A 19,259-nucleotide genomic window follows, 5' to 3' on the forward strand; every position below is an offset into this window, starting at 1 on the left:
CTCTAAAGTGCTATAGTTAGAACACTATTTCACAAAGTTCCCCCTTTTGTATTTATAAATGTCCTTGAATACGAGTCACTGATACCCTGAAACTCTAGTGTCTGGAAAATCTGACATATTTGGATCTTAAAGGAACTGGCAGTGCCCCTGCCTGGCAACAAAATGCCTCATTTTACTGGCAAAGTCTACCAAAAAAAGGCAACAAAGAAGGCATTCTGCTCAGTCACATGTGCCTCGTAGAGAATGTCTCCATGCGTTGTTGGGCTTATGCATTCCTCCGCATGGGCCTTTCATGAAGCCCTCTGATAGTATTTCTCTTTCTAGGCGACACTCTGCCTCCAGGCAGCCTTCAGAACCACCCAGCTACTCCGCTACTTTTCAAGGTGAAACCACTCAAGCCTGCCACTACTCGAAGCCCGGGAACAGTCACGCTCATAAAACCATGAAAACGCACGGGCGGCCGTGATCAGTGTGGATCCGTGACATTCTCCGCACTGTGTACCAACAGCTGAGCCGCGTCGAGGTCAAAATCCATGTCTCTTTAGCCACTGCACAGATGACATCACTGAGAGACACTGGAATGAGAGCAGAAGGGAAAGAAACGCTCCGCATAGAGCTCAATCAAAGGAAGATGATGTAACCCACAACATGTCGAGGACAGAGGCAGGCCGCCTGAGCGACACTCACTATTTTCTCTGTTTGTGACGGGATGGCTGAGCTTTGGCGAGGCAGAGAGAGACAGAACCGGCAGACATCAAACTCTGACAGCCAGACGTCGGCCGGATGCCCAGACATGAGGTAATGCCGGGGAACACAGCGCATCCTGTACTGACAGCGGATCAATGTTTACCAGTCTACGTCCACCATAGTGACCCCACAGCCGCCTCAAGGTATAGCGGATGTTAGGTAATTTGACTATGGTAAGCAGTCACTTCCTGCAATCCTTAAAAAACGTTCCTAACTTCACAAAATCACCAAGCACTAAGAGATATGAGTGCCCAGATCAGGGCTGACACTCTGAGCTCGGCCTGACGGTCAAATGAAGATGCAAATTGCATCCACAGGCCTGCAGGCGGCTGCACCAAGGCTCTGAGTAAAGCAGGCCGGCAGCAACAGATGCAGGATCTAAAGACAGAGATACACACGCTGGACACGGCGAAAAACGGCTGAAGGTCTTACACGTCTTACAGAGCCAGGTCCTGGACTACACGGCATCCTGAATGAAGATTCGCCGCTGAAAGGAAACCACAGTCCAAGACTAGACTTACTCGCCAACCAATAAACCAACCAACAAGGCCCATTAGTCCATAGCAAAAGGTTAAGCCCAGCTTTGAAAGGTTTAACACCTTTGTTGCACAAAGTGCCACAACCTGTAGTTTGTAGTTCAGCCCACCCTTAAATCCTGCCGCTCTTGCCTACAGATGACCGTCAACCGATAAGCCTAGTTAAGTGCCTCAGGCCTAAACTGCTGAACATCTGAACAAATGTGCACGCTTCCCAGAGATGGCTCTTTAATGGATCTTCACGAGGGGATCCAGGAGCTCTACACAGAGCCATTTCAGGCTCAACTGGTTCTTCGCGTGGATGGAGAACGTGATGTATATGGTTCTTCATGAAAACGGGTCTGTACAGCCACAGAACACCACCACCATCACCACGCGTGAGAGGATGGAGACCAAAACATCCTCCACGCACGGGTTTAACACGCTAACCCGAGCGAGCCGCGACCTGACAGTCACGACCTGAGCTCTGCGTGCTGGAGCTGGAGCCCGTGGTCCATCCGCGGAGCTCGTGTGAAGGGGGACGTTAAAGGGCCGGACTGTGCTGACACGGGCCTGGTCTGCGCGGAGCTGCTGCTCCACAAAGCCAATAAATCCGTAACGCTACGCACCTCCGCTCACAACCGCCGAGCCTCTGCGCTCGGATTCAGGAAGCCAGCCAGCCACCGGCGGAGACGCGAGGAGAACGAGCGCCGGGGTTTATCTGGGCCGTGTTTGGAGCTACTGGGGCTTTAAGAACGAGCACACATCCACACAGAGGGGGACAGCTGGTGTAGCCGAGAGCACGGAGAGAGAGGGAGAGAGAGAGAGAGAGAGAGAGAGAGAGAGAGAGAGAGAGAGAGAGAGAGAGAGAGAGAGAAACAGAAACAACACACACACACACACACACACGGCACGGAGTCTTACCTCTATGAACAGCTTTACGCCAACATTCAACTCGAGTGAGGGACCCAAACAGCAGCTTTCCGCTAGTGTGTGTGTGTGTGTGTGTGTGTGTGACAGTGTGCAGGGTTTCTACAGTGGGTTTGGTTTCCTTTTCTTCTGCTGACCTCCAGTCCGTTTACTGTAGACCCACAGCTTTTCTGTCTCTCCCTCTGTCTCTCTGTCGCTCTCTCTCTCCTTACCGAGCTGAACGGTGTATAAGCGCACGCTCGTTAAACCCGTCTAGCGACGCGCCGGAGGGAGACGTAAAGCAGACGCAGGTAGTCCTCCAGAAATCTTCCACAGGAGCTCGGTCTTCGGCGCGGACACCAAACTGGTTCAAACAGAAAGAAACGCGGGCGGAGGGGATTCCCCTGGACAGAGCTGCGCTGTTGGCTCCCCCTTGTGGCTACCCGGGGGAAGCGCCTTAGCGCCGGGTCGATTGTTTTTAAACGTTTTCAGCGTTTCTGTGCGACGCGACGGTCGAGAGTCGCTCGCGGTGGTTTGGTGTTAGTGTTGAAACGGATCAGTCTAAAGTACAAATACAGGCATTTTATTTACTACTAAAAAAAGTAAATCAACACGGGTCACGATTTATGGGTAATGCAGGTGGTAAGAGTCACATTTGCAAACTAAATTCTTTGGGAGTTACTTTGATCCCCCTTCATTTACGTCTCCACCATGAATGGGTTCATATATATATATATAAATGCCTGAAACCTTATCTTGAGCTATCGTGAAACTAAGGGGCAACTATAAGAGCTTTGTGTCCGAGCTTTTTGTGGGGGAGCTTTTAGAGACCTCTGAATTTACGCTAAAGTTACTCGTTCACGTTATTTACGTTTCCTTGGCGGTTAAATTGTGCGTTTTTGTGCTTTAAGTATTTTGACCGGTTACGTGACGAGCTGCTCGGGATACGTCGGTGATTAGGTAAATGTATTTTGAGGAACGGACATGAAACGCGGGTTTGAAGGTCTTCAGACAGACAGCGCGAGTCCTCAGTCCGTGTGCGCATATAGACCAGTCTTACGGTAAACCTGCACCCGGAAACACAACAGACGCGGTCAAACGGAGTGTGTGAGTCGGACGGAGAGCGGAGCAGAAACCTGAAGCGAAATATGAAGAACTGCGGAGTCCGGACCATCACCCGGTCTCCACCACCGCGGCCTGTGAATGCGGGATCACTGGAGGCCGAGGAGGAGGCGCAGCAGCAGCGCTGACTGCACGGAGGGTCAGGTCAGTGAAGGAGGAGGGGAGGAGAGGGGAGAAGAGGGGGAGGAAGGAGAGGAGGAGCAGGGGAGGAAGGAGAGGAGGAAGGAAGAGAGGGGGAGGGAGGGGAGGGAGGAGTAGGAGGGGAGGGAGGAGTAGGAGGGGGAGAGGAGTGGAAGGAGGAGAGGGGGAGAGGAGTGGGAGGAAGGGAAGGAGGAGGAGGGGAGGAAGGGGATAAGAGGAGGAGGAGGGGGAGAAGAGGGGGAGAAGAGGGGGAGCGGGGGAGGAGGGAAGGGGAGGAGAGGAGGGGAGGATGGAGGAGAGGAGTAGGAGGGAGGGGGAGCGGGGGAGGAGGGAAGGGGAGGAGAGGAGGGGAGGATGGAGGAGAGGAGTAGGAGGGGAGGAAGGGGAGAAGAGGGAAGAGGGGGAGGGGGGGGAGGGAGGGAGCGGGGGAGGAGGGAAGAGGAGGGGAGGAGGGAGGAGTAGGAGGGGAGGAAGGAGGAGAGGGGGAGAGGAGTGGAAGGAGGAGAGGGGGAGAGGAGTGGGAGCGGGGGAGGAGGGAAGAGGAGGGGAGGAGGGAGGAGTAGGAGGGGAGGAAGGAGGAGAGGGGGAGAGGAGTGGAAGGAGGAGAGGGGGAGAGGAGTGGGAGGAAGGGAAGGAGGAGGAGGGGAGGAAGGGGATAAGAGGAGGAGGAGGGGGAGAAGAGGGGGAGCGGGGGAGGAGGGAAGGGGAGGAGAGGAGGGGAGGATGGAGGAGAGGAGTAGGAGGGAGGGGGAGCGGGGGAGGAGGGAAGGGGAGGAGAGGAGGGGAGGATGGAGGAGAGGAGTAGGAGGGGAGGAAGGGGAGAAGAGGGAGGGAGGGAGGGAGGGAGCGGGGGAGGAGGGAAGAGGAGGGAGGAGTAGGAGGGGAGGAAGGAGGAGAGGGGGAGAGGAGTGGGAGGAAGGGAAGGAGGAGGAGGGGAGGAAGGGGATAAGAGGGGGGAAGGCGGAGGAAGGAGGGGGAGGGGGGAGAAGAGGGGGAGCGGGGGAGGAGGGAAGAGGAGGGGAGGATGGAGGAGGGGAGGAAGGGGAGGAGAGGAGTAGGAGGGAGGGGGAGCGGGGGAGGAGGGAAGGGGAGGAGAGGAGGGGAGGATGGAGGAGAGGAGTAGGAGGGGAGGAAGGGGAGAAGAGGGAGGGAGGGAGGGAGGGAGCGGGGGAGGAGGGAAGAGGAGGGAGGAGTAGGAGGGGAGGAAGGAGGAGAGGGGGAGAGGAGTGGGAGGAAGGGAAGGAGGAGGAGGGGAGGAAGGGGATAAGAGGGGGGAAGGCGGAGGAAGGAGGGGGAGGGGGGAGAAGAGGGGGAGCGGGGGAGGAGGGAAGAGGAGGGGAGGATGGAGGAGGGGAGGAAGGGGAGAAGAGGGAAGAGGGGGAGGGGAGGAAGGAGGAAAGGAGTAGGAGGGGAGAAGAGGGGGAGGTAGGAGAGGAGGAGCAGGGGAGGAAGGAGGAGAGGAGGAGGGGAGGAAGGAGGAGAGGAGTAGGAGGGGAGGAAGGAGGAGAGGGTGAGAGGAGTGGGAGGAAGGGAAGGAGGAGGAGGGGAGGAAGGGGATAAGAGGAGGAGGAGGGGGAGAAGAGGGGGAGCGGGGGAGGAGGGGAGGAAGGGGATAAGAGGAGGAGGAGGGGGAGAAGAGGGGGAGCGGGGGAGGAGGGAGGGGGAGCGGGGGAGGAGGGAAGGGGAGGAGAGGAGGGGAGGATGGAGGAGAGGAGTAGGAGGGGAGGAAGGGGAGAAGAGGGAAGAGGGGGAGGGAGGGAGGGAGGGAGGGAGCGGGGGAGGAGGGAAGAGGAGGGGAGGAGGGAGGAGTAGGAGGGGAGGAAGGAGGAGAGGGGGAGAGGAGTGGAAGGAGGAGAGGGGGGGAGGAGGGAGGAGTAGGAGGGGAGGAAGGAGGAGAGGGGGAGAGGAGTGGAAGGAGGAGAGGGGGAGAGGAGTGGGAGGAAGGGAAGGAGGAGGAGGGGAGGAAGGGGATAAGAGGAGGAGGAGGGGGAGAAGAGGGGGAGTGGGGGAGGAGGGAAGGGGAGGAGAGGAGGGGAGGATGGAGGAGAGGAGTAGGAGGGGAGGAAGGGGAGAAGAGGGGGGAAGGCGGAGGAAGGAGGGGGAGGGGGGAGAAGAGGGGGAGCGGGGGAGGAGGGAAGAGGAGGGGAGGATGGAGGAGGGGAGGAAGGGGAGAAGAGGGAAGAGGGGGAGGGGAGGAAGGAGGAGAGGAGTAGGAGGGGAGAAGAGGGGGAGGTAGGAGAGGAGGAGCAGGGGAGGAAGGAGGAGGGGAGGAAGGAGGAGAGGAGTAGGAGGGGAGGAAGGAGGAGAGGGTGAGAGGAGTGGGAGGAAGGGAAGGAGGAGGAGGGGAGGAAGGGGATAAGAGGAGGAGGAGGGGGAGAAGAGGGGGAGCGGGGGAGGAGGGAAGAGGAGGGGAGGATGGAGGAGAGGAGTAGGAGGGGAGGAAGGGGAGAAGAGGGGGGAAGGAGGGGGAGGAGGGAGGGGGGAGGAAGGGGGAGGGGCGAGCTAACGTGTAGGAGCGGAAGACAGAGCTGAACCCCACAGACAGACAGACAGACAGACAGACGGACAGACGACATGTCTCAGATATGAACGTGTAGCACTGCTGCAGCTGCAGTGACAGGAGCAGCTCTGTGTGCTGATGGAGCAGAAGCGGTGAGGAGCCTCGCATCGCTTCTCTCGGTCTTACTGGACTGTGGGGTCAATGCGGGGACTGTGATGAATTGTCTGGTCATTTCCGTTTCACCTAATGCGTTAAACTGACCGTGTCTGTGTGTTCAGGTGCCCATGGGGGGACGTCTGGTGGAAATGACTGAAGCAGATATATCCGAGCGCCGTGTTTAAAGGGGAGTTGGTGTGAAGTGGTTCATTTGCAGAGAAACTGAAGGACTCAGACGTCCTCAGTGGTGGCGACTGGAACCAGGAGTCCCGACGTCTACAATGCAAACGTACTCATTTTGTTAACTACATGGTTCTTCGAGAGTTCTTTAGCAAAAGATGATAGTTCTGTATAGAACCATGGACACCCTTGCATGATTAAAGGGTTCTTTGGACTGTGGAAAGTTTCTTTCGATTACCGGAGAATCTGTTGCACACTCTTCTTGTATGCCTCCACCCTGAGTGGATTACATATTAAAATACATTTTAGACCAAAACTTCATGACAAAACCTCTGTAAATAAGCGCCTCAGACGCCAGGCCATGTATTCATAACCATGTAATATGAGGAGCTTTTAGAGGTGGATGTCTGGTTCCCATCACCACCACTGTGAACACTTCTGACGGATTTCACATCACACCACTCTGAATAGTTTGCGTTTTAACCAGAATACAAAAATGTTCCCCATTAATTGTTATTTTGGAATATTTGTGCCTCACTGAAGTCCATCCATCCATTTTCTAAGCCGCTTCTCCGTCAGGGGGGGAGCTGGAGCCTATCCCAGCAGTGCCTCACTGAAGTATTGTTGACAATTCATGCTTGTACTTTTTCTCAAATGCATTTCCAAGAGAGAAAAAACCCCATACCATATCTGTGCATTTCAAAAAAGTAATTATGGGCTTATACTGATATCCCATACTTTACATGTGCACACCTGATTATGGCAGTACATAAAAATGATAAAATGCAGGAATTATATGTGGAGGGTTACAAACGCGGTAAAATAGATGTTTCTTTTTCTCACCAACCGGTTAAACTGCTGTGCACTTTGTTTTTGATGAAAACATCTAACCAAATTCATAAAATGAAACTGCCCACAACTATGTTGATTTGTCTTGGCGATGACCAGTATCGCGATGACCAGTATCGCCATGACCATTTATCACTGCACCACACTCCAACTAAAAAAGAAAACTGTCAAAGCTTTTTTTTTTCTGATTGTGCATAAATGTAGATTTTTTTTTTGCTCAGTATTTCAACCTTAACTGAAGTACCCACTACCACATATTCACTGAAGCTGTACTCTCTCCACCCCTGCAGGTGCGGCGGTTAAGGAGTGAAGATGTCTCTAGCGCAGCGTGTTCTCCTCACCTGGCTCTTCACTCTGGTCTTCCTCACCATGCTAGTCCTGAAGCTAGATGGGAAGGTGACCTGGAACTGGTTCCTCATCTTCCTCCCTGTGTGGATCTTCGACAGCATCCTCCTGCTCATGCTGGGAGTGAAGATGGCGGGCCGGTGCAGGGCGGGTCAGGACCTACGCCAGGGAGCTCCTGGCCTGCGCAGGAAGGTGTGGTACATCATGGCTCTGCTGCTGAAGCTGGGCTTCTGTGTCACACTGTGTGCCCGGCTGGAGCACCTCACTAACCTTCGCCTGGTCTACATCTGCATCCCACTGTGGACCATGCTGACCGGAGCCATGGTGGAGCTAGGGGCTAATATTTTCCCTCAGCGCAGGGACTGACTCTTGGTGCTGGAGAACAGCGACTCTGGGGGGGAGAGATGAACACACCCCGGCAGTGGGGCTGGCGGACATGGATGGTTCAGCCAAAAATCGACTTAGTTTTAATCCTTTCTCAAATCTAAGAAGCTAATGAGCTGATGAGTAATAGACGTTTATAGCTGCCAGGTTGGAATCATAGGTTTGTTGATTACAATGTTATACATGAAACCACATACGCAAAACTCCTTACAGTATTTTAGAGGCCACATCCTTCATATCCTTCCTAGTATTTTACTTTCCACCCCCTTTTGAAGTGACTTAATATACCAAAACAGTCAGTTTATTTTCACTATTTTCAGTCGTTCTTTATCGCTTAGAATTAAACAGGCTGTTTTTGTAACTACGACTGTAATACTGATAAATGTAAATGACCTCTATTCTGATGGGCTGCCCTGTATTGTGCCTCATTCAAGGAAACGATCAAGGCTGAAACACTCTTTATAACTTCAGCAAGAATGGGCGGGGCTGAACCGAGACTGAATAAACAGACATTTGATTGACGTCACTAAACACTGAATGCAAACTGGCTGTTTTTGCAGCTTAGTATTCATACAGGGCCTGAGTGGACTTTACTGAGTGAGGAGTACGTCTTGAAACTTTATTCGTTTTTATGAACTACATCAAACTTTTTTTAAAGGGTGGAAAATTAGTTTTTTTAAGATGTGATCCCTTTAATAACCCAGAAAGACGTGATTCAGGCATGCAGTTTGCACAATGCTATAAGTCTTTATTACTTGTTGGCTACATCAGCTTCATTGTGAAACAGAAGCAAAAAACCTACCACATTGAAAAACCTGTGAGATTTCTGGCTGAACTGTAGTTGTGACACAGGCACCCTACAAGAGAGGATGATGCTGAGTGGGTGGCCAGACAACGTTCACAGCGGTACTGAAGACAAAGGATTTAACACACGTGTGTATTTGAAACACAGCTTTTCACAAGTGCCACATTTGCAGACTGTTTCACAATCGAACGGGACTGACCAGGACAATCTTAAAAGAGAAAGGCAGTTGACTTCTTGACAGCTACCATGTCTTCAACATTATTTCTGCTCTAGATGAGTCTCAGCCGCTGACGGTTCTACACTGTTGGTTGGATTCAGGACAGTTTCCCTGTGGAACGATGGAGCGGAGGTCCTGGTTACATACACCTTGCACTAAGAAAGAAGGCAGTACATCCGGCTCTGTCTAGTCTCGATGAGATCGATTGACCACACCGAAATGACTGGCATGCATTTTAAAATTTAAACTCATTTCATTCTCTGGCCCCAGTAGGCAGGGTTCGTTTCACAGCTATGGCTGTTTGTCCAGGTGATACTGTGTACTGGATATTGCGGTGGTCATATGACGTGGTAAAGACGTTTTTGCGGTCAGTGCTCAATGTCTGGAAGTCCTGTAGATTGGATGGTTGATGTCTGTAGTTTGAAGTCTGGTATATTTTAAGTACTACAAGCATTTTTACAACCTTTTTTAAAGAATTCAAAACCATTAGCCTACTGTGTTTTGCACACAAAGGAATGAAACCTCTGCATTTAACCCACCTGTGCAGTGAAACACCCACATGTATGCACACAAGTGAACACACACACACACACTAGGGGGCAGTGTACACACTTGCCCGGAGAGGTGGGCAGCCCTATCCACAGCGCCCGAGGAGAAATTGGGGGTGCTCAAGGACACTTCAGTTCTCTAACCTCCAGCCCATGACTGCCCCAGATAATTCTGTAGAAGCACATAATTCCTTTGGTCTGCAGAACTTGGCCCCTTGTTAACTAAGTGCAGGTCTACACTGGCAAATCGGACAGTAATTTTATTCCAAACAAATGTTATTCTTTTTCAAACAGTTGATTTTGGGCAGCCTCTAATTTTGGTTTTCCTATGATGTTGGGACGTAGTTATCCTGGAGAGACCTTCTTTCTGCTTTAGTGTCTGTATAGGAATTTGATTTTAAATGTCTGATTCATGACTTCATCTACTTCCCTGCCTGTTTTGCCTCCTAGGCTTTACAGCTGAGAGCATCCAACTGCTCAAGGTCCACCTCGGTGTATTTTGATGTTACATAAAGCTGTGGAGTGCTGAGTTGAGAACAAGTCAGCTCAAACATGTAAAACAAGAAGCAGAAAAAAAAGTCACATCTCAAATACATTAAAGAAGCACAAACACCTGAAAGTAGGCCAGTGCAGCTTAAGAAATCCAAGAGATTTTATGCCATCGTCAGTGAAACTAGCACTGCAGATGAAAAATCATTCATCTACTTCACCGCCTTTAACAAGAACCTGCTACCAACTCCAGTCTTCCAGACATTGATGGCTAACAGTGACCTCCGTCACTTTTAGATTGCTCTTAGAATATAATACTGTTGAATTTGTCTGTCTGTGAGGAAGAGCTCAGTTGAAAAAATGTATGATCATTTATTTAATAACTGAATAAAAAAAAAAAGAAATGTAAAAGCCCAGTAGGCAGGCCAGACCTTAGTACTGCAAAAATAAAACTACATCCAGTGAAACAAACCATATGATCATCACGCTCTTTCTCTGCCAAGTGAGTCTTGATGAAACTGGCAATTGCCAGTTAAGGATTTAGCCAGTCTGTTACTGGGTTAATTTAGTGGTCATCATCCCTGCTCCTACAGATCTGCTGTCGTGCCGATTTGCACTCTACCCCTCACTCGCCACACTCAATTTACCTACTTGTTAACTTCATAAGTCCTTGATGTGGTGGATCAGACAGGGCTTGGACGTGAAACCTGCAGGAAGATGATTCTCCAGGTGGTCATCACTGCTTTAAATGTTGAAGTCAGTGGAATTTGCTGGTCAGAAACATGATTTTTTTAAGTGATTGCCCTTTTGAAGTGTACATACACTGTATGACTATCTACCATAAATAGTCTGAACAGTCAGACAAACCCCTCAACGTTGTGCGATTATTACCCACCTGTAGACATTGCATTTCCTTATTTTGCACATTTTCTAGTTGTTATATATAGCATGCACTTTGTAAATTATTCTACAGTATCTGTCGAACTGCTCCAAAAATAAATATACATGTTCATAAGATGTTTTCATATTACTTTTGGGGTCGGAGTTAGAAGTGTAATTGCTGCCGTGGTCCGATTTCAATTCACTTCCCCTAGCCACTTCCTCTTGGGAAGATCCATTCATTTTTAAATAGTGTAGATAAAGGAAAGTAGTGCTGTTTAATTGGAAAGCAATTCTTTGGTAATAACTCATGAAAGTAAATGTCTAGATTAATTAGCCCTGCAACTTCAGGGCTACCAAGAGATAAAGTGGAAAAGTGACCAAGGAGTAGTGAACAGTTTAATGTGAAGCACAGAATGAACCTCAATCAGTTAAACGATCAAACCAACATAGGGTTATTGCTTTGTTAAATCAGTTAAATGCTGCTCCTGTAGTGGGACTATTTACAGCTTGCGTCTTGGTGTGAAGAGTATCAGTGAGTCTGGATTTGGGGATTATGCACGCTGAACAAGCAACTATATGCTGTCAGCCACACTGTAGGTCAGATTCTAAACTGACCAAGAATGAGCCTCTGGCCAAGCATTAGTGATCTTGCAGCCGTGGCATGTTTAGACTGTTCGGAGTTTAGGCCCCAGTCCACTGTCATTTTTCAGTAAGGATTTAAAGCTCAGGCGTCTCAGCACGTGAGTGTAGAGGAAGCCTGCAATGCAATTTAGCAAAAGCGATAACGGCTTTTACTCACTCAGCTCATGAATGCACTGATAAGTGAATTTAGATCTTTTGTGAAAACTCTGAAAAGCCTAAGGAGCACGCAGTCCCCACAACTGCTGTTCCGTCTCTTTCATTGGCTCATGTAATACCACTTAGATGTGGGACATCCTTCTAAAAGACATTACTGGAGCAAAAAAAGCTCAAAACTACCAGGTTACACACCTTGACTTAAATACCTGCGACCTACAGCAGAAATATAGGCAGAGCCTGCATGTAACACTTATATAAAGCCACCACAAATGTCAATGAACTCATTTGTTCACAAATGAAATTCACCAATGTTTTGTGAACATGCAAAATATCAGGTTATTGTAAGGTCAAGGACAAACTAGCTCACTGCCACATTCAAACGACACCATCAATTACATCTCTCAGTAATGGGTACTTCCAGGACATCACCCAGGCTCAAAGACGCGAACTCACACACCAGCACAGCCGAGTTCACTGCTATCACACTTCAGTGTGGGAGGCCGTGTTACATAACACTACAAACGCTCACACGGGCAAGTTAGAACACCTCCAGCTCCGGCCACACTAAGTATGGCTTAGAAACCCCAACTACCAGACAAGCCTCATTACTCATTACACTCTAAACAATGTGTACAGCTCCACTGCAACACCAGAATAAGGTGCGTTCAGAGCGAGAATCACCAGGGGCTTTCTAGGAACTACATTTACTCTTGTCCACTTGGTAAACTTGAAGTGATGGTTCGGTGAAAAATCTAAAATGCATAATATTCCCAATTCGCAAAAAACCCCAAATGACATGCTTGATGCCGACCTTTTAGTTCTGCACTGAAGACACGAGGCTATTGTCACCAACTGTGGCACGGTCACTTATTAATATGGACAAAACTATAGGATGTAGTTAAACACAGTAGCAGCACCGCTATAGCAGGACACAGTAGGTCATAACCCATATGTAATAAACACAAGTCCATTAAAAATGACTTAAAATCTCAACACTGACTGATCCAAATGTGTGAGGATTCAAGCACAATGCTTAGTGGTGGCCATAGGCTTCAATTACTTCTTGGTTCTATTAGCCTCACAGCTCCAGTGAAAAACTAACACCAAACATGTTTTACCTGATAAACTACACCTGGCATAATAAAGAAATTCTGTATAAACGGTGAAAGGTTTTGAAACAGGACAAAAGGAAACACACTGTGCAGTGATCCTATGCTTTTAATCTTCAGTCATCTCCAAACATAGTTGTCTTAAGTTCTACACAGAGTAACTGTGGACATGTTTCTGAATTAATCACGAAAGTGGAAGCGTGCTGGTAGGTCAGGGCGGCCTACCAAACACAGAGCCGGTCTGGATTACACACATGATCGTTCAGTGTAGCCCTTGTTTACATGACGACAATATCCAATATCAAGAACTTTTTATTACGAGGTTCTTAATTAGATATAAATCAAACTACACATTTTCTTAGAAAAAAGTTATATACACTACAGTGCTGACAATAAAAATGGAACAAAAAACAACCTTGATATAAATAAGCTCTATGGAAAAGCCTGGAGTCATTAAAAGAATTCTGTCTCATCTCATCTTAAAAATATATATGTTCATGTCAGCTCTAATACAACTATAGCCTACAACTTAAAAATATATTATTTAAGGACCTGTTTGTGGGGTTTTTGTTTTCCGACCTGCAGGGTAGCAGTGCAGCTGGCCCTAAGTGCTTTGATAGTTCACAGTTACAGGCAGGCACTGAGGAATGTTACGCGCTACATTTGCTATGTATTCCATCGGTAACTTTAGGGAGAGGGAGCGAGCCGCACTCTCGCCCTGCTGGAGGTCTGCCACGCTGCTGCTTTCTACCTCACACACTGCTGTTGGTGTCACGCTCATCTTTCCTTTATCTTCGCCTCATCGGATCAATACAAACAGAAAGTTAACCCAAAATCTTGAAATAAAATTAAAGAAAAGCCATTTTTTTAAAAACAGTTATGTACAAATCAGTATAATCAGTATAAAAAGTCTTTCTGCTGTTCATGCAGGAGGGGGTTGAGTGGGTGGTGCGGCCGCATGTCCTGCGGAGTGACGGCGGGCTTTGGGTGGAGAGAGTCCTGGCTTCTGTCTGGCCTAGGTTGGGGCTGGTGCTGCTGTTGATGGGGATGGGGCAGCTGCTGGGGTTGAGACTGGGGCAGGACAGCCTGAGGCAGAACTTGGTGCTGGGGAGGCGCAGTCCGACTGTCTGAATGTCCAGAGCTGAGCTTAGGATTAGGGGAATGCGTGTGTTTGGATGTTGGGATAGCGTGTGTGTGTTTGGTTGTGTTGGAAGAATGCGCATGTTTGGTTGGCGTTGTCGAATGGGTGGATTTGGGCGTGGAAGAAGAATGGGTGTGTTTGGACGTCGAGCTGGAGTGTGTGTGATGTTTGGTTGAGGAAGAGGTGTGCGTGTGTTTGGTTGGCGTCGAGGTGTGTGTATGTTTGGTTGGTGTATTATGGTGTGTGTGTCTGGGCGCCGTTGAGGTCAGGCTGGGCGCTGGCCTGGCCGTGACCGCGTGTGTAGGAGTGGTTCCACATTCTGAATGATGATGGTGTGCTTTGGGTCGGCTTTCTGACACGGCTGTGTGGGCCAGAGGCGGCGTAGCACTGGAGCTGCTGGGATCACTACTGAGGGCTTTCGCCATCCGCTCAGGGAGGGGCTCCACCTCTTCTACCTTAATCTGGGGCACGTGGGGCACGTCCCTGGGCACGTCTCTGGGCAGCTTGGTATCTGTGGAGACGGGTGAAGTTGTAGAGGGACTCAGGCTCTCACGGGATGGCTCCTGTTTGATACACAGAGGCTCTTGTTTGATACACGGGGGCTTCTTGTCCTCCTCTTCTTCCTTTGGCGCCTCATCTTCCGCACTCTGGTGGTACTGCTTCAAGCGGACGTGCCACGCCAGGCTGCAGACGGCCGAGACTGTCTTGAACTGATGGACCACACTGCGGGGGATGTAGTAAATGTCGTTGTCATAGAGCTGGATTCGAGCGTAGCGGATCCCCTCTCGCCTCAGCTGATTCAGCTTTGCGTCATCCACCCACTGCACACACTGAGGATAGCACAAAGAGAGTTATCAGTTAAGTGATGTTACATAAAACAAACCACTACAAATTGCTACGCGAAAATTACTCAACACACAGTCAGTGGCCATGGTGTTGGTACACTTACTCTGAAGTATACAGCAATACCTTTTACAGACAATTGTAAGATGTAAAAAAAAAAAAGAAAAGTGCTTTGATAGTTAAGGTTAACAGGTAGACACTGAAAACAGTCCATGCTGTGTCAGCCTTTACTGGCCTCTTCTATGAGTGATCCGGCGTTAGATGAATATTATAAATGTTTTATATACTAAGTGGAAAAGTTTGTAGACACCTGCTCACACTGTGCTTGTTCTGAAATCAAGGGTATTAATCAGGGTATGACCGATATATCGGTTGGCTGATAGAGAGCTTGAACCCCAAAGGTCCTGCATCCAAAATAGGTGCTATTTACCAGGATATTAGCAGGACAGCACCTTGAGTTGCTACTATCAGCCGATACTTAAAACCTATTTTGGCAATCGGTGAGATTCGAACTCACTCTCTCTCTCTCTCTCTCGATGATAAGGCAAAAAAACAATTCTGCCTCTGAACAACTCAAAATGTCAACTAAAAATCACGTCATAACAACAAACAAACAAAAAAAAGACGACAAAACCAAAAGTGCATGACTTTTGCGGAGCTCCACCATGACGGCGACAATATCTTAAGACTGCATTTAGGAAGTGTGATAATTGAGAACTGTCAATCATATCAGCCAACAAAGGACTTAAACTATTGGTGCAAAATAAGGTTAAAGAAATTTAAAATATAAAATTAATATACAAAATTATCAGCCAATATTATCAGTAATCAGAATTTTTAGCCCCCTCAAAACATCAGACACAAAATTTCGCTATTGGTTCACCTTAGATGTTGGAACATTACTGCATCTGACTGCATTCAGCCACAAGAGCGTTAGTGAGGTCAGGTACTGATGTTGGATAATTAATGCCACTCCAATTCATCCCAAAGATTTTGGATAGAGGTCCATCACTCCAGAGAACACAGCTTCACTGCTCCACCAGCCAGTGCCGGCCGGGAGACTTAATACACCTAAATGCTTGACACTGGTCATGGTGACCTCAGGCTCACGACGCGTCCCATTCTATCGGCAATGCTTTTCTGTGGAGAATATACAAGATTTGTGTGCAAAAGTAATTGCCTGTATCAGCAAGAGGCGCAGTTAACTCACTAACTATAAGGGGGCTTCATAATTTCAGACATAATATAGGACATTTAAGAATGCTTTAGCTAAACCAAATAGTTTACAAAATTTAATCGTCTCCATTAGGCACACCTCCACATTCCATGAAAGACTGCTTTAATGCCACCTCAATTCAAGACTGCAAATTCAAGCATTTCAAGGGGAGAATAGTAGTTTACTTTTAAGCCCAACAGCAGCAAAAATAAGTGGATTGCAAATAAAAATTTGAATTATGTACCTTATAGCAAGGACACTGGGTATATACATGCAGTACACGATGATATACAAATCACATGCAAAACAAAGCTAAGACAATAAACAGCTCCGTTTAATTTATTAATGGAAGTTCACCAGATGCCCTTACTATGTACTAAACCAGTGCAGTAAGACAGACTCAACCATACCCACTTCCTCTTTGCCCCATTGGTGTGAGTAATCATTCCACAGCTACTCTTTAAACCTTCCACACACAGCAGTTCATCTGGGCTAATGAGAGAAACATTTGAGATCAGTTCCTCCTTCAGGCTCTCAACATGTAATACAAAACACTGTCAGTACAGTTCTGCATCTGTCCAGCAGGGGTCAGTGTTAACAACTATAAGGAGTCCAGCAAGAGCCTATAATTTAAAGGCAATTAAAAAACAACCGCAAGATCTCGCAGCTCCATTTAGTTAAACTCCATTTAGTCCACTTACTTCTTTTAATTAACAGGACAAAGTCTGTAAGTGATCTCTGATCAAGAGAAAATGCAATATACACATTTAATCTGATTAGTAAACTACAACAGCAGTTATTTTGTGAGACAAACTAAGCTCAAAAAATGTAAAGAATGCATAGGTAGCTAAAATTTTCTTAAATGTAAAGCTTCATTGCCGTCTGCCACTCAGCTTGATCTGCTTGACTACAACTCCATTCAGAGTTACCGTGACTGAGCTTAGCCTGCTGAACACTATGGGCTGGTTTCCCAGGCATGGACCAAGCCTAATCTTGAACTAAACCGCAACACCAGCAGTGATTCACCAGTAAAATGCTTTTTAATGCAGATCTGGGAAATCAGACCATTATGTGGTCACATTCTTCAGTGGCTTGAACATAATCTGCACAACTAATATCTTTAGGTAGCGGACTGTCTGATACACTGGATGCAAGGGATTGGCTTAAAAGGCCAACAGTAAAAGAAGGCTCCGTTTACACTTGCCATTAACATTGGATCATGGTGATTGGATAATCATCATCTCATCAAGACATGGTCTGTTTACTCTCACACAATTCAATTTTAAGTTTTACATTCAGATCTCATTTTCTCCACAAAATATTTACACTCTTAAAGCAGGCTGGCCATGCTGTGGGTAAAACTCTATAAACATTTTGCAACTATAATGCAAAGCATTCCAGACAGTTTAAATTACAGTAAATTAAAGACAGTAAGTTACTTTTTTTTTAAGCTTTTGTGTTCTTAAGGCAAAGCCTGATTACATGTGCACACGGATGAAAATAAGTGTTTAAAGAGAGAGTTAGGAACAACATTGAAAGCAGTTGGAGGTGAGCATGTGACTGTGTAGGTAGCCAGGAAGGCAGCCACACTGTGTAAAAATAAATCAATATAAAAAATTTTTTAAAAAACTTTTCTAGCCTTTTTATTCAATTCTGAGCTCACTGAACTAAGTCACTAAAAAAAGACAACCAATATTTAAAAATTACTGCTCTACTAATATTAGAAGTTCAACCTACTCAAAATGTGTGTGTCGGCCTGGTTACTTCTAAGCTAACACACACACACACACACACACACACACACACACACACACACACACACCAATGTGTGCTCAATTAGAATATATCACAAAATCACGTAACAATTGTCCTTGAAATGCATATATGGACAATCTCCAGGCACTAGATGCAATGTAATGACAAATGTATACAGGACCAAAGTAAAGAGGCGACTAAGTTGAGTTAGTTTTACCGGGATGTCGATGGTTTTGTGTCTAAAAAAAAAAAAAGAGGAGTCAGGCCTCTGTTTTAATCATAGCCAATATCAGAGCACTCATGGCTGCTTCAGGTCAGATGTAAAAATGCAAAGTTCTATGGTTACTTCTAAGCGCGGCTTTTGAATTAATCATGATAGCATAACTCTTTAGTAGGTTAATTGAGAATTATGAGCTCAATCTATAAAACCCTTGTTTTACTAGTCTAACAGACTTAATAGAGCGCTGAACTGAAAAGCTCTCCATGCATTTATTGTAATACTATACTAATAAATGGTACTCATCAAGATGTGAAGATCATTACATAATCCTCTATCAGCACTTTAAACACAGAATTGGATGTCTCAGCCTCATTTTTTGGCGTCTCATGTTCAAGTGCTGGGAGATCTGATGCCCTACTAGCCATTCAGAGTGAATCTGACGCTCTATCGATTCCTGAAGTCAAACTATTTCTGTCACACTGTTTCTACCAAAAGCTCTTCAGCATGAACACGTCAGCAAAGCCTTTGGAAAGCTTCATACTTTAAGGTGAGGAGTATCCTGATCGTACTGCTTCTATCACATTGGCTGTAATGCTTCTACCAGTTCCATCAACTTCAAAACACCTGGATCACTTTTTTTCCTTATTTCAAGATTTTGGCCATGAGATTTTTGGCCACATGCTTCGTTTACAGAGTAATACAGGACTTCTGGACCAATGTCGATATTTTTCACATACATACAATACTGTGTTTTGCACATTGTCTTAACAGCAAGCAATGCGAATGAGCCAAAAAAATCAAAATGCTCCCATTATAATCAATGAAGCTGTCTACACCAGCTGCGGCAGCACAGTGCGAGACCGTGTGACGCGACATGCCATTTTTCACGAATCCCCCGTTTCTATTTTGGAGGAATCACGTTGCTCTGCCATTCCACCTAAAAATGGATGAGGAGAAATTCATCCATAAAGTGGAGAAAAAAAAGGAGGGATCTCTACAACCCTTCCACCAACTATTATTAGGATGTTAACAGAAAGGAAATGATTTGGAGAGAAACCCTAGAAGTAAATGAATGAATAGCCATAGTAGATACACAGTTAGCAGATAAAACAGCTGCCCAATGCAATAGTAGCTACGAGAGTCACTTATGTTAATTGAAGATTCAAGCTATTTTCTGACAGATTTGTGTTTTGTTTACTGTTCGTGTTTGATGATTACACTGTAGGCAATGTGAAGGCTTTGCAACATGATGTGATCCTACTTTTGAACACTCCCTTACTGTTAGGACATTTATTTAACACCTTTTATCTGGGCAACTGTGTTTGTGCTTGTAAAATAAAAGCAAACAAGCATAAATGCATTACAAAGCAACAAGGTGGTCTTGGTTT

General features: G+C 47.0%; 3 protein-coding genes across 7 annotated transcripts in view; 1 reads left to right on the forward strand and 2 right to left on the reverse strand.

Annotated features, from left to right (window-relative positions):
• Positions 1-2,374, reverse strand: part of LOC108432531 (putative homeodomain transcription factor 2) — a 69,040-nt gene extending 66,666 nt beyond the window's left edge. For 2 of the 4 annotated variants that reach the window (XM_037542757.1, XM_017706414.2), the window contains exon 1: positions 2,187-2,374. The gene's annotated coding sequence lies outside the window, so the exon portion shown is untranslated. Of the gene's footprint in view, positions 1-1,891; positions 2,015-2,186 lie in introns of those variants that run through there. The other 2 variants (XM_017706416.2, XM_037542755.1) reach the window with 2 other exon arrangements.
• A 137-nt stretch (positions 2,375-2,511) lies between these two features.
• On the forward strand, positions 2,512-9,458 carry LOC108432532 (transmembrane protein 60). 2 transcript variants are annotated; one of them, XM_017706420.2, is made up of 3 exons: positions 2,512-3,437; positions 6,213-6,379; positions 7,410-9,458. In XM_017706420.2, exon 3 carries the CDS (start codon positions 7,432-7,434, stop codon positions 7,828-7,830), a length of 399 nt encoding a protein of 132 aa, XP_017561909.1. In that variant the 5' UTR covers positions 2,512-3,437; positions 6,213-6,379; positions 7,410-7,431; the 3' UTR covers positions 7,831-9,458. The 2 variants fall into 2 exon arrangements, with proteins under 2 accessions (XP_017561909.1, XP_017561908.1); XM_017706419.2 differs by lacking the exon at positions 6,213-6,379.
• Positions 9,459-12,787: 3,329 nt separating this feature from the next.
• Positions 12,788-19,259, reverse strand: part of LOC108432533 (lysine-specific demethylase RSBN1L) — a 61,528-nt gene continuing 55,056 nt past the window's right edge. Inside the window, exon 8 of the mRNA XM_017706421.2 lies at positions 12,788-14,667. Within this exon, the coding sequence (XP_017561910.1) occupies positions 13,594-14,667 (1,074 nt within the window). The 3' untranslated portion in view covers positions 12,788-13,593. The remainder of the gene's footprint in view (positions 14,668-19,259) is intronic.

Source organism: Pygocentrus nattereri, chromosome 11 (genome assembly GCF_015220715.1).
Source record: "Pygocentrus nattereri isolate fPygNat1 chromosome 11, fPygNat1.pri, whole genome shotgun sequence".
Lineage (NCBI taxonomy): Eukaryota > Metazoa > Chordata > Actinopteri > Characiformes > Serrasalmidae > Pygocentrus > Pygocentrus nattereri.